The following is a 14737-nucleotide window of genomic DNA, read 5'->3' as shown; positions in this document are numbered from 1 at the left end:
TCAGGATCAGTAATGTAATGTATGTACACAGTGACTGCACCAGCAGAATAGTGAGTGCAGCTCTGGAGGATAATACAGGATGTAACTCAGGATCAGTAATGTATGTACACAGTGTCTGCACCAGCAGAATAGTGAGCGCAGCTCTGGGGTATAATACAGGATGTAACTCAGGATCAGTAATGTAATGTATGTACACAGTGACTGCACCAGCAGAATAGTGAGTGCAGCTCTGGGGTATAATACAGGATGTAACTCAGGATCAGTAATGTAATGTATGTACACAGTGACTGCACCAGCAGAATAGTGAGTGCAGCTCTGGAGGATAATACAGGATGTAACTCAGGATCAGTAATGTATGTACACAGTGACTGCACCAGCAGAATAGTGAGTGCTGCTCTGGGGTATAATATATAATTGGGTTAGTCTGGTTTTTCAGGAATTACTGAATCTCCATATTTTTGTATTTCAGATCTTTCCCCTCATCTCTCAGTCTCGGCGTCTTGTTAAACACGGGGAGGTCACATCTTTGGAGTACAATTCAAAATGGAAGGTCAGCACTCGTCCAGTCTACCTGCATCTCTTCAATGACTGTCTGCTGCTATCTCGCGTCAGAGAGTAAGTCTTCTAAGTTTCTACAACCTGTTAATGGTCCATGAGCCAAATTCCTTTAATGCTTCTCGCTGTGACCACTTTATCATTTTTGGACTTTTGTTTCTGCCTCCAACATATAAAGATTTATTGTTTTTAATAGCGATGTCTCGAAAAGGGGGGTTTTATATTACCTTTGGCCACACACGGCTATCACATGTGCAGGGGGCCTTATCTTAGTTATCCCACCGCTGCCACACTGTGATGAAAAACAGCAAGCTAGCCTTGCCCTAGCTTATCGCAGGGGTTTATTGTAGTTACCCCACCGCTGCCACACTGTTATGATTAGGTCACCGAGGAGGATAGCCGGAAAATAGGCTGGGCAACCAGAACACCAGAAAGGTTGGTAACTTAGCGGATTGCAGACACCTAAAACTAACAACACAACTAGAATTAGCCGTGGGACGTACCTACGATGCCCTAGACGCCTCGGCACAGCCAAAGAGTTAACTATGCCTAAAGCAAGAAAGGGGAAAGCTAAACTGCCCCGGAGTAGAACCCCAAAGGAATAGATTGCCCTCAAACATATATTGCCGGTGAGACAAGATGAGGCACAAACACAGGCAGAAAATAGAGTAAGCAAATGATGGGGCCCAAACTGTCTAGATAGAACAGGAAAGATACTGTCTGCAATCACGCAAAAAACCCTAAGAAAAATCCAACACGTCTGATATGCAAAAATACTGAGGCCACACAACCTCTCCCCCACTAGATCAGAATTCTGGTGTGAACTGGAAGCAAAGCAAAAGGTACTGACATAACAGGGGATTAGCAATACTGAACAGACTGACATGAGCTGTGGCATATGGAACTGGGTCCAGCACAGGTCCCAGCAGGGAACAAGGCTGAACTCACACCAGCAAAGCAGAAATCAGAGAAAGGCAAAAACTGGATCAAATGCAAAAAAGATTCAGCAAACAAGTAACTCATCTGAACGATGCAGGGGGCAAGCAGACTTCAAAAATGCACAGGAAGAAAACCAAATCACCAGCAACAACTGAGGGACGGTTGCTCACTTAAATCTTCCCAGTCTGTAACACCTGACCTCCAATCATCCTCTTCAGATGATTGACTTCTGTCAACCCGGCCAGCTCCATTACCCGCAGCAACCACCAGAGGGAGCCCAAACTCAGAAGTCAAGTCACAAGTGTTCACAACACAACACTATGTTACAAGCTGCCGGGATTTATGTATATCCCACTTTTCATTTCCACTTTGGAACTTGCAGCTTGCCGGCGCCCCCCCCTTACCCTCAGGTCAGTCAAGGAACTACACCTAGGATAATTAGTCACCGGACGGGCTACTTGTTGTGCGCTGGTTATTAGACCGCTGCAGTGAGGGAATTACAACTAGTCCTGGCCGCAGCCAGACAAACCAGCTTATAAAACACCTTCCAACACTGCCAGCTGGCCCACCTAGCCAGAACGCACTTTGCTGCCACCAGCTTCAGATTTCTCTTAATATTTAAAATTAATAGAGGGGTTTGCAGGGGTGAACCTAGCCTCTCTGCTGCCTGAGGCGAACAGCAAAATGAGCCCCCCCGCACACAAAGTAAATTTTTATATCTATATTGTAAAACTGAGTACAATAGTGGACATTTTGATTTAGATAAATAGAAAAAAAAGGTGTCCAAACACAAAGATATCAGCGTCATCACACGCACATGCAAGAAAAACACAGAAGTATCCAGAACAAGTATCATTAATGGCAATAATAGGCCTGGCACAGGACCGGGCTGCCGGACTGGGACAAAAATGCAGCCCTGACACACAAATCCCACCAGCCCACAAACTATAACACTCATCAGCCCCAATCAGTGAATTTTTGCTATACTTTGTTGTCCCCTCACTGTATTAAAGGAATTATTTGAAGAGCCACAGCTCCATTTACATGGTGCTCTTCAAATCTACATTTCCCAGGATCATGGGGGTCCCAGCGGTCAGATCGACAACAAACAGTCATCCCCTATCCCCACATAATGCTCCATACAGTATAATGGGCCCCATATATTACTTCATACAGCATAATGGGCCCCATATATTACTTCATACAGCATAATGGGCCCCATATATTACTTCATACAGCATAATGGGCCCCATATATTACTTCATACAGTATAATAAGCACCGTATATTACTTCATACAGCATAATGGGCCCCATATCATTCTTCTCACCATACCCCGCTGCTCTGGTCTCCTCAGTGTATTCTGGTCCTCTGCACTGCTTAGCACAGGGACATCATTAACTTTATGTATATAATTTTCCACTTGGACTGATAGTAATAGTGATTTGTTTGTACCCTGTTGTCTGGGGCTGGCCCACTTTATGGGGGTGCTCAGGGCATATGATTATGCACCAGTAAAATGTATGAAAGGCTCAATGTGACCAGTGCCACCTAGTTTCCTACCCCTCTTATTCTACAGGTACTGTGGGCACACTGACTGATACTGAGGAAAAGAAAGAAATAGAGAGAGAGGAAAAAGAAAACAGAGAGAGAGAAAGAAAGAGAACAGAGAGAGAAAGAAAGAGGGGACAGAAAAAAACAGACAAAAAAAGAGGGGAAAGAAAGAACAGCGAGGGATAGAGAAAGAAAGAGGGGAAAGAAAGAACAGAGAAAAAGAAAGAGGGGAAAGAAAGAAACAGAGAGAAAGAAAGGGGAAAGAACAGAGAAAGATGGGACAGAAAAAAAGAACAGCGAGAGAAAAAGAAAGAGGGGAAAGAGAACAGATGGAGAGGGAATAGAACGAAAAAGGGGAAAGAACAGAAAAAATAGAAAGGAACAACAGAGAGAGAAAGATTAGAGAGAAAGAAAGAGGGGAAAGAAAGAACAGTCAAAAAAAGAACATAGACAGAGGGGAAAGAAAGAAAAAGAACAGAGAGTGGACAGAAAAAAAAGAGCAGAGAAAGAAAGATGGGAAAGAAAGAGAACAGAGAGAAAAAGAACAGAGAGAGAGAAAGACAAGAAAGAAAGATTAGAGAAAGAAAGAGGGGAAGAAAGAACAGAGAGAGAGAGAGATAAAGGAAGAGGGGAAAGAACAGAGAAAGAAGAGAGAGAAAGATGAAAGGACAGAGAGAGACAAAAAAAAGAAAGATTAGAGAGAGAACAGAGAAAGAAAGATTCTATAGAGATACTATAGCAGCACGGCTCCCATTGTAGTGCCCACCTGAGCCTCCCGATGCAGGACATATCATGATCCGCTCACATGGCCGGCATCCCCGAGTCCAAGGCGATCCCGCTGTCGGAGGACACTGTGATGGATCTGAAGCATTCCCTGAAGTGCCTCCATGGTTCCGTCACAATCTCCTCCCGAAATTACCTCATTTCCGGTCAGCTTCTAGCACGTCACTTCCGGTGGAATGCCATGTGCGAATTTTAAAGTGCTCCTCGGGGCTCCACTGTGTACTCCTGTGTCCGCGGGAAACGTAAGCTCCCGGCCGGGGCAGAGGGGCAGACTCTCTCTCAAAATCGGGACTGTCCCGCTGGGAGGTATGGATGCTCCCCACCATACACCTTGTACACGTATGGCTCCGCACACCTCATACACACACGGTTCCACTTTTTATGCCTTGCACACACATGGCTCCACTCAGTACACACATGCCTCCACTCCGTAAACCTCGTACACATGCGGCTCTGCTCCGTACACTGTTATGAATGGGTCACCGAGGAGGAACAACAAAAAGCTAAGTCCCAGAAAGCCAGAGAGGTTGGTCACTATGCAGATTGCAGATCCCTGATCCTAACCACATAACTAACAGTAGCAGTGGAGCATTCCTACGTTGTTCCTAGACGCCTCGTCACCGCCGGAGGACTACATAAACCTAAAGCAAGAAAGGGGAAAACTAACTGCCCCAGAGCAGACCCCAAAGGAAAAGACAGCCCCCACACATGTATTGACGGTGAAGCAAGATGAAAACACAAACACAGGCAGGAAAATAGGCTGAGCAAACGATGGGGCCCGACTAACTAGAAAGGATAGGAAAGGAAAGCCACTGTCTGCAATCTGCCAAAAAACCCTACCAAAAATGTCTAACACGTCTGATAGCAAAATGAACCCTGAAGTCACTAGACTTCTCCCACTATATCAGCACTCTGAAATATTCTGAAACAGAGCAAAAGGAGGCCAATCTAATAAGGGACAAAAGGCAAATTGGCAAATACAGATAAATAGGAGTGTAAGTTCAGCATAGCCCCAGCAGGGGCAAGCTGACCACACAAGAAACTAAATTGACCAACAAGCGCAAGTGTGAACATTAGCAAAAAACAAACTTAACTTAAGAAGACTGGAAGAGAGCTGAAGTCCAAGACCTGAGAAGCAGACTGAATCACCAGCAGCAGGATAGGGCGTCGGCTGTCTTATATCCAGTCTGATACTCCAGAGATCCAATCGTTATCCTTCTCATCAGGTGGCAGATCATTACCACTTAAACCAACCTCATTACCTCCTGTCACCACCAGAGGGAGAACGGAAGGAGAAATCTCAACTGGAGGAGCAGAAACTAAGCTCATAACAGTACCCCCCCTTGAGGAGGGGTCACCGAACCCTCATCCATGCCACCAGGCCGATCAGGATGGGCCCGGTGAAAAGCACGAACCAATTTATTGGCATGAATATCAGAGGCAGAGACCCAAGAATTATCCTCCTGGCCATAACCCTTCCATTTGACCAAATACTGGAGTCTCCGTCTAACCAAACGAGAATCCAATATTTTCTCTACCTCATATTCCACATTGCCTTTAACCAATATAGGGTCAGGAGGTGCCGCCACAGGAACTACTGGCTCAACAAACCTCTTCAACAGTGACTTGTGAAATACGTTATGGATTTTGAACGTAACTGGAAGAGCCAATCGAAAAGAAACATGATTAAGAATCTCCAAAATCTTATAAGGTCCAATAAATCTGGGCTTAAATTTTGGAGATGCAACCTTCATAGGAATATTCTTAGACGACAACCAAAGCATATCACCCACTTTAAACCGGGGACCAATGGTCCTATGCCAGTTGGAAAAATGCTGGGTCTTTTCCTGAGAGAGTGACAACTTATCCACCACTTGGTCCCATATCTGCTGCATTCTCACAACCACAGTGTCCACATCTGGGCAGGACGAAGATTCCACTTGCCCTGAAGAGAATCGAAGATGAAACTCAAAATTACAGAAAAAGGGTGACATCAAAGTGGCAGAACTAGCTCTATTGTTCAGCGCAAATTCGGCCAAGGGCAGAAATGAGACCCAAACATCTTGATCAGCAGATATAAAACATCTTAAATAAGACGCAAGGGTCTGGTTTGTTCTCTGTCTGCCCATTGGTCTGGGGATGAAACGCGGAGGAGAAGGATAACTGAATTCCCAGATTGGAACAAAAGGCTTTCCAGAATCTGGAAACAAACTGGACCCCTCTATCGGACACAATGTTCTCAGGAATCCCGTGTAACCGAACCACCTGTTGTAAAAACAAGGGTACCAACTCAGCGGAAGATGGCAACTTTGGGAGTGGTACAAGATGAACCATCTTCGAAAATCTATCACAAATCACCCAGATAACAGTCATTCTCTGAGAGACAGGAAGATCAGAAATAAAATCCATTGAGATATGGGTCCATGGCCTCTTGGGCACCGGCAGGGGCATCAGCAACCCACTAGAACGAGAACAGGGTTTAGACCGAGATCACGTCCCACAGGACTGTACAAAATTCCTGACATCACGAGATAAAGCAGGCCACCAAAACGACCGACTCACCAAATCTCTGGTACCAAAAATACCCGGATGACCAGCCAATGCGGAGCAATGGATTTCAGACATCACTCTCTTTCTCCACTGGTCAGGAACATACAATCTTCCCATAGGGCAATGCTCAGGCTTATCCTCCTGAAATTCCTCCAAGGCGCGTCTCAAATCGGGCGAAATGGCAGAAAGAACTACCCCCTCACCTAGGATAGTAGTAGGCTCGGTCACATTAAGAGAATCAGCAAAGAAACTCCTAGAAAGGGCGTCTGCCTTAACATTCTTAGTGCCTGGAAGAAAAGAGACCACAAAATTAAAACGCGTGAAAAACAAGGCCCATCTAGCCTGTCTAGGATTCAAGAGTTTGGCCGACTCCAGATAAATCAGATTCTTGTGATCGGTGAGGACCACAAATTGATGTCTAGCTCCATCCAACCAATGTCTCCACTCCTCAAATGCCCATTTCATGGCCAACAATTCCCGATTCCCCACGTCATAGTTGCGTTCAGATGGGGAAAACCTTCGAGAATAGAAGGCACAGGGATTCATCTTAGAAGTCACAGGGTCTTTTTGGGACAAAACAGCTCCTGCACCAATCTCAGAAGCGTCTACCTCCACTTGAAATGGAAGTGAGACATCAGGTTGCCGTAAAACTGGAGCTGAAGTAAATCTCAGCTTAAGCTCCTGAAATGCTGAGACAGCCTCAGGAGACCAATTCAGCACATCAGCTCCCTTCTTTGTCAGATCAGTCAGTGGTTTGACATTACTAGAAAAATTACCTATAAATTTATGATAGAAATTAGAAAAACCCAAAAACTTCTGGAGAGCCTTCAAAGAAGTAGGCTGAACCCAATCATAAATGGCCTGTACCTTGGCCGGGTCCATTTCAATAGTCGACGGAGACAAGATAAATCCCAAAAATGAAATCCTCTGTACACCAAAGAAGCACTTCGATCCCTTAACAAACAGGGAATTCTCCCTCAAAATCCAGAACACAGTCCGGACATGTTCCACATGGGAATCCCAATCACTAGAAAAGATCAAAATATCATCCAGATAGATGATCAAAAACTTATCCACAAAGTCTCGGAAAATATCATTCATAAAGGACTGGAAGACAGAAGGGGCATTAGTGAGCCCAAAAGGCATCACCAGGTACTCAAAATGTCCCTCCGGAGTATTAAACGCCGTCTTCCATTCATCCCCGTGCTTGATGTGAATAAGATTATACGCCCCCCTGAGGTCAAGCTTAGTAAACCAGCAGGCACTCTTAACTCTGGAGAATAAATCAGACATCAGAGGTAACGGGTACTGATATTTAACCATCATCTTGTTAAGGGAACGATAATCAATAAACTGTCTTAATGAACCATCTTTCTCGGCCACAAAAAAAAAAACAGCACCTAAAGGTGACGAGGATGGTCTAATATGACCCTTCTCCAACGCTTCCTTAATATAGGATCGCATAGCATCATGTTCGGGTACAGATAAGTTGAAAAGCCGACCCTTGGGAAATTTACACCCAGGCATCAAGTCAATTGCACAGTCATAACTCCTATGAGGAGGCAAAGACGCAGACTCATTCTCACTAAATACATCAGAGAAATCAGCCACCTAATCAGGAACATCATGAGACCGAGGAGAGGTGGAGAAAACAGGACACACTGACAACCCCAACTCACCACAGAGACAGATTTCCAATCCAAAACTGGGTTATGAGTTTGCAACCAGGGGAACCCCAGAACAATAGTATCACGCAAATTATGCAACACCAAAAATTTACAATTTTCTTGGTGGTCTGGGGCAACTCGCATTATCACCTGGGTCCAAAACTGAGGTTTATTCTCCGCCAAAGGAGTAGCATCAATACCCCTCAAAGGAATAGGCGTCTCCAGAGGCGTCATTGACAAACCACAACGTTTAGCAAAGTCCAAATCCATCAGATTCAGAGCTGCTCCTGAATCCACAAAAGCCTTAGTGGAAAATGTGGATAAGGAGCAGATCAGAGTAATTGTCAAAAGGAACTTAGGTTGTATACTGCCCACAGCAAATGTGTGTGCAAAACGTTTCTCTCGTTTAGGGCAGACAGAAATAGTATGAGAGGCGTCTCCACAGAAAAAACACAGCTTATTACGCCTTCTAAACTCTTGACGTTGCGCCCTAGACAAAACCCCATCACATTGCACAGGTTCAGACATTTGTTCAAAAGGTGGCAGCGCCTCCTGTGTACAGTCATGGCCAAAAGTTTTGAGAATGACACAAATATTATATTTTCACATGATCTGCTGGCCTCTGGTTTTTATGTGTGTTTGTCAGATGTTTTTATCACATACAGAAATATAATTGCAATCATATTATGAGTAACAAAAGGTTATATTGACAGTTAGAATGAGTTAATGCAGCAAGTCAATATTTGCAGTGTTGACCCTTCTTCTTCAGGACCTCAGCAATTCTCCCTGGCATGCTCTCAATCAACTTCTGGATCAAATCCTGACTGATAGCAGTCCATTCTTGCAAAATCAATGCTTTTATTTTGTCTGAATTTGAAGGTTTTTGTTTGTCCACCCGTCTCTTGATGATTGACCACAAGTTCTCAATGGGATTAAGATCTGGGGAGTTTCCAGGCCATGGTCCCAAAATCTCTGTTTTGTTCCCTGAGCCATTTAGTTATCACCTTTGCTTTATGGCAAGGTGCTTCATCATGTTGAAAAAGGCATTGTTGATCGCCAAACTGCTCTTGGACGGTTGGGAGAAGTTGCTCTTGGAGGACATTCTGGTACCATTCTTTATTCATGGCTGTGTTTTTAGGCAAGACTGAGAGAGAGCCCATTCCCTTGGCTGAGAAGCCACTCCACACATGAATGGTTTCAGGATGCTTGACAGTTGGCATGAGACAAGACTGGTGGTAGCGCTCACTTGGTCTTCTCCGAATAAGCCGTTTTCCAGATGTCCCAAACAATCGAAAAGGGGATTCATCAGAGAAAATGACTTTACCCCAGTCCTCAGCAGTCCACTCCCTGTACCTCTTGCAGAATATCAGTCTGTCCATGATGTTTTTCCTGGAGAGAAGTGGCTTCTTTGCTGCCCTCCTTGAGACCAGGCCTTGCTCCAAGAGTCTCCGCCTCACAGTGTGTGCAGATGCACTCACACCTGCCTGCTGCCATTCCTGAGCAAGCTCTGCACTGCTGGTAGCCCGATCCCGCAGCTGAAACACTTTTAAGAGACGGTCCTGGCGCTTGCTGGTCTTTCTTGGTCGCCCTGGAGCCTTTTTGGCAACAAGGGAACCTCTCTCCTTGAAGTTCTTGATGATGCGATAGATTGTTGACTGAGGTGCAATCTTTCTAGCTGCGATACTCTTCCCTGTTAGGCCATTTTTGTGCAGTGCAATGATGACTGCACGTGTTTCTTTAGAGATAACCATGGTTAACAGAAGAGAAACAATGATGCCAAGCACCAGCCTCCTTTTAAAGTGTCCAGTGGTGTCATTCTTACTTAATCATGACAGATTGATCTCCAGCCCTGTCCTCATCAACACCCACACCTGTGTTAATGGAGCAATCACTGAAACAATGTTAGCTGGTCCTTTTAAGGCAGGGCTGCAATGATGTTGAAATGTGTTTTGGGGGATAAAGTTCATTTTCTAGGCAAATATTGACTTTGCAAGTAATTGCTGTTAAGCCGATCACTCTTTATAACATTCTGGATTATATGCAAATTGCCATTAGAAAAAATGAAGCAGTAGACTTTGTAAAAATTAATATTTGTGTCATTCTCAAAACTTTTGGCCATGACTGTAGTTTTACGTTCACGTAAACGCCGATCAACTTGAATGGCTAATGACATAGAGCCATCCAGACCAGAAGGAACAGGAAATCCCACCATAACATCTTTTACAGTCTCTGACAATCCCTTCGGACAGAAAGCTGCCAATGCACTATCATTCCATGTAGTAAGGACCGCCCACTTTTGGAATTTTTGACAGTACAACTCTGCAGGATCCTGACCCTGTTCTAATGCCAACAGGGTTCTCTCAGCTTGATCAACAGCATTAGGTTCATCATACAACAACCCCAAGGCTTGAAAAAATTTTCAGGTGTCAGTGAAAAAGCCCAATCCTGGGGATCGCCGCGCAGCAAGGAGATGACAATTTTAACCTGCTGCACAGAGCTCCCCGATGAATTAGGCTTCAAGGCAAGAAATAATTTACAATTATTCTTAAAATTCAGAAATTTAGACCGATCCCCAGAAAACACATCAGGAGTAGGAATCTTAGGTTCAGCAGCATATGACTGAATGAGGTAGGTGGAAATTCCCTGCACTTCAGCAGCAAGTTGCTCCACATGATCAGACAATTGCTTAATCTCCATTAGAAAAAAAATAAATAAATCCTACGGCCCCGGAAAAAGAGGAAAAAATATACCCCCCCCCCCCCCCCCCAAAAAAAAAATAAAAAAATTCTGACCCTTTTTTTTTTCTTTTCCTTTGAACAATCTTTCCTTGCTTTTGAGTACCCTAGAATCTGCGGTATGGCTGGTGATTCTGTTATGAATGGGTCACCGAGGAGGAACAACAAAAAGCTAAGTCCCAGAAAGCCAGAGAGGTTGGTCACAGATTGCAGATCCCTGATCTTATCCACACAACTAGCAGTAGCAGTGGAGAGCTCCTACGTTGTTCCTAGACACCTCATCACCGCCGGAGGACTACATAAACCTAAAGCAAGAAAGGGGAAAACTAACTGCCCCAGAGCAGACCCCAAAGGAAAAGACAGCCCCCACACATGTATTGACGGTGAAGCAAGATGAAAACACAAACACAGGCAGGAAAATAGGCTGAGCAAACGATGGGGCCCGACTAACTAGAAAGGATAGGAAAGGAAAGCCACTGTCTGCAATCTGCCAAAAAACCCTACCAAAAATAATGTCCAACACGTCTGATAGCAAAATTAACCCTGAAGTCACTAGACTTCTCCCACTATATCAGCACTCTGAAATATTCTGAAACAGAGCAAAAAGAGGCCAATCTAATAAGGGACCAATAAGGGACCAAAAGGCAAATACAGATAAATAGGAGTGGAAGTTCAGCATAGCCCCAGCAGGGGCAAGCTGACCACACAAGAAACTGAATTGACCAACAAGCGCAAGTGTGAACATTAGCAAAAAACAAACTTAACTTAAGAAGACTGGAAGAGAGCTGAAGTCCAAGACCTGAGAAGCAGATTGAATCACCAGCAGCAGGATAGGGTGTCGGCTGTCTTATATCCAGTCTGATACTCCAGAGATCCAATCGTTATCCTTCTCATCAGGTGGCAGATCATTACCACTTAAACCAACCTCATTACCTCCTGTCACCACCAGAGGGAGAACGGAAGGAGAACTCTCAACTGGAGGAGCAGAAAATGAGCTCATAACAGTACACCTTTTACACACGTGACCACGCTCTGTACACATTGTACACACATGGCTCCACTCCGTAAACCTTGTACACATGCGGCTTTGCTCCATACACCTCGTACACACACGGTTCCACTCCATAGACACATGGCTCCACTCCGTACACACATTGCTCTGCTCCGCTCTGCACACACACGGCTCAGCTCCGTACACTTCGTACACACAAGGCTTCGTTTTGTATGCCCCATACACACACAGCTCTACTACGTACAATCCTTACACACGCGGCTCCGCTCCGTACACACGCGGCTCCGCTCCGTACACACGCGGCTCCGCTCCGTACACACGCGGCTCCGCTCCGTACACCCCGTACACACGCGGCCACGCTCCATACACACGCGGCCACACTCCGTACACCTTGTACACATGCTGCTCAGCTCCATACACACGCAACTCCACTCCATACACACACGGCTTTGCTCCGCTCCATACACGGCTCAGCTCCATACACTTCGTACACACAGGGCTCCTTTATGTATACCCCATACACACAGCCTGTACACGCGCTGCTCTGCTCCATACACCTCGCACACGTGCAGCTCTGCTACATCCACCCTGTAAACCCCTCCTGACCCCACACACAAACTTCACCTCATCCAGCACCATGACAACCAGCACAGCATACACTGAGGCCCCCTGATCATGTGACCTCGACTCCTCCCCTCCTGTGACCTCAGCACAGGTCCTGTGGCAGAGAATAGAACATAGTGGCAGAGCAGGGACGGAGACGATCGATAGACCGAGGGCTGATGCGCACAGCACAGGACCTGTGATGAGATCACAGGAGGGGTGGAGTCAGGGGTCACATGATCAGGGGCCCTGACTCCTTCCCTCCTGTGACCTCATCAATTACATGCTTTTGCACGCTATCAGCAGCATCAGCGTGCAGGCTAAATTGTAGGTGCTGCTGGTAGCAGAGTGCATAATGCCGCCCCTGTGCACAGCAGCGGTCTGCTGCCTGAGCCACAGGCTCAAATGGCCTCATTATAGGTGCGGCCCTGGGGGTTTGAAGCAAACCCAAATTAGTAGCGTAATTAGCTTATACGCATGTGAATTCGTCACAGAGCAAAGAGACGGAACTAATAAATTTATATTGACTCCAAAAGGTAGGTGGTGCTTACAGAGATATAAAAAGATTTTACAATGGGAGACAATTTAAAATATGTACAATGCAATTACAACTAAAATAAAGGATTAAAACAGAAATACACTTGCATAATGCTTAGCTCATTTCAGGCAAAACCATGCGGGCAGGAGGACCTTTGGGCTGGTGAAATCACTAAAGGGGCTGAGTTACTACCGCCCTCCCCTTTCTCAAAGTACAGATTTGGGTTCTGAAAACGTATAACCATCATATCTGGGCTTGAGAACCTAGCAGAATATCGGCAGAACCATCATTCATCTTATATTGAAATTAGCTTTCTGATGACATCAAACACTAGCTGTCTATTCCACTCTGCTCAGGAGAAATCCATTTCTCTGGTTCTGTTGGTGCTAGAACTTAGCAAGAACCACTGTAGTGAAGCCCGATCAGAGCACGTCCAAATATGTCATTTTCATATTTCTATCATAAACTGGCGGCATTCAATGACCTAGTGATTAGATTCTCATTATTGTCTATGACCATAGCTGCACATTTTGGAGACAAAGGGACCTTCTTTCCTGGCTAATTAACATTCCTTTGGGAGGGGAGGGGGGAGAGCAGGAAGGAGCACACACTGGAGTTTCACGTTACAGTCAGGCACAAGGAGAAGACAAAGCTGAAATGTGTGACAAGGGGAAAAAGGGAAGGGGGGTCGCTTATCTCTAGACAGCTATGCATCCTTTTAGAAAGTGCAGAGAATGGAAGATTCGGGAATGTTCCGGAAAAGTCATACATGATATTTTACATTATCGTTACGCGACATCTAATTTCACCACGTAATGTATTGTAAAACAAACAATGTTCTTAGTAGGGTGTAGTTGGGCAACTTCTATTCGGTCATTTCTGATTTTAGGGTTCATTATACCGTTTGACACAGGCAATACAGTAACTTTATGCTGCGGTCAGTACGATTACGGCGACGATAACAATTTTATGTAGTTTACTAATTTAAAGTACTTTGAAACATTAAATAAAGAATAGCCAAACTCTGAGACCGAGTATAGTTTTTTTTCCTCTCCATGGAGCCGTGCCGGGGGGGGGTTTGAATACCATTTTAGGTTATACACAGCTCTATTATTCCCTACAGAATACAACAATTTTGTCAGTTTAATTTTTTAATGTGCAAAATAAATTTTGCAACGTTTTAGAGGTCCGAACTTTAACGGATCCGGAGAAATGAAATACACGGAATCAATGAAGTAAACCATGCACAATGGCAACTTCATCAGCTGCGGACTCACTGGGCCGACGACCATCTCATGTGTGTGACCGGTCCTCATCAGAGCCTCTGGAAGTGAGGTCACACGAGAAATGGAGGTCGGAGGTGCCGCGGTTTACGTCATTGATTGGATGTATTTTATGTCCCTTCTTCTGTCCCACTGACAAGCACAAATTACAGAGGACCCATGGTGCAGCAGGTGTTTTGTGACTGGTAGTCCGACAGTGATGATAGTAATAGCAATACTAAACATGCTATATACTTTCCAAATGGAAACAATGGGGAATTGATTTGTAGTTTCTGGAGTGCAGTGTATTCATTATTTATTTATTTTATTTTTTTTTTAACTTCTCCTGTGAAATAAATGTATATACCGTATGTGCGCAGCCAATGTCAGGAAGTAATAAGATGCCAATAACTCACTACAGATCACAACTTGTGGTTCTTCGGAGGTTCCACCACCAATCAATTCACCATACTAATGTCGTGTGCGCCACCGCTCCATTCATCCTCTATGGGACTGGAAGAGATGGCTGAACTGATGTAC

General features: G+C 44.9%; 1 protein-coding gene across 4 annotated transcripts in view; it reads left to right on the top strand.

Annotated features, from left to right (window-relative positions):
- Positions 1–14737, top strand: part of LOC141056316 (uncharacterized) — a 66644-nt gene that overhangs the window by 39036 nt on the left and 12871 nt on the right. For all 4 annotated transcript variants that reach the window (XM_073553062.1, XM_073553060.1, XM_073553061.1 and 1 more), the window contains one exon: positions 470–615. In XM_073553062.1, coding sequence (XP_073409163.1) covers positions 470–615 — 146 coding nt within the window. The remainder of the gene's footprint in view (positions 1–469; positions 616–14737) is intronic.

The sequence above is a fragment of the Dendrobates tinctorius genome, unplaced genomic scaffold (genome assembly GCF_039654945.1).
Source record: "Dendrobates tinctorius isolate UK_male_01 unplaced genomic scaffold, ASM3965494v1 ptg000196l, whole genome shotgun sequence".
Classification (NCBI taxonomy): domain Eukaryota; kingdom Metazoa; phylum Chordata; class Amphibia; order Anura; family Dendrobatidae; genus Dendrobates; species Dendrobates tinctorius.
The sequence above is the reverse complement of the archived record's forward strand: the minus strand, read 5'-3'. Positions and strand labels throughout refer to the sequence as shown.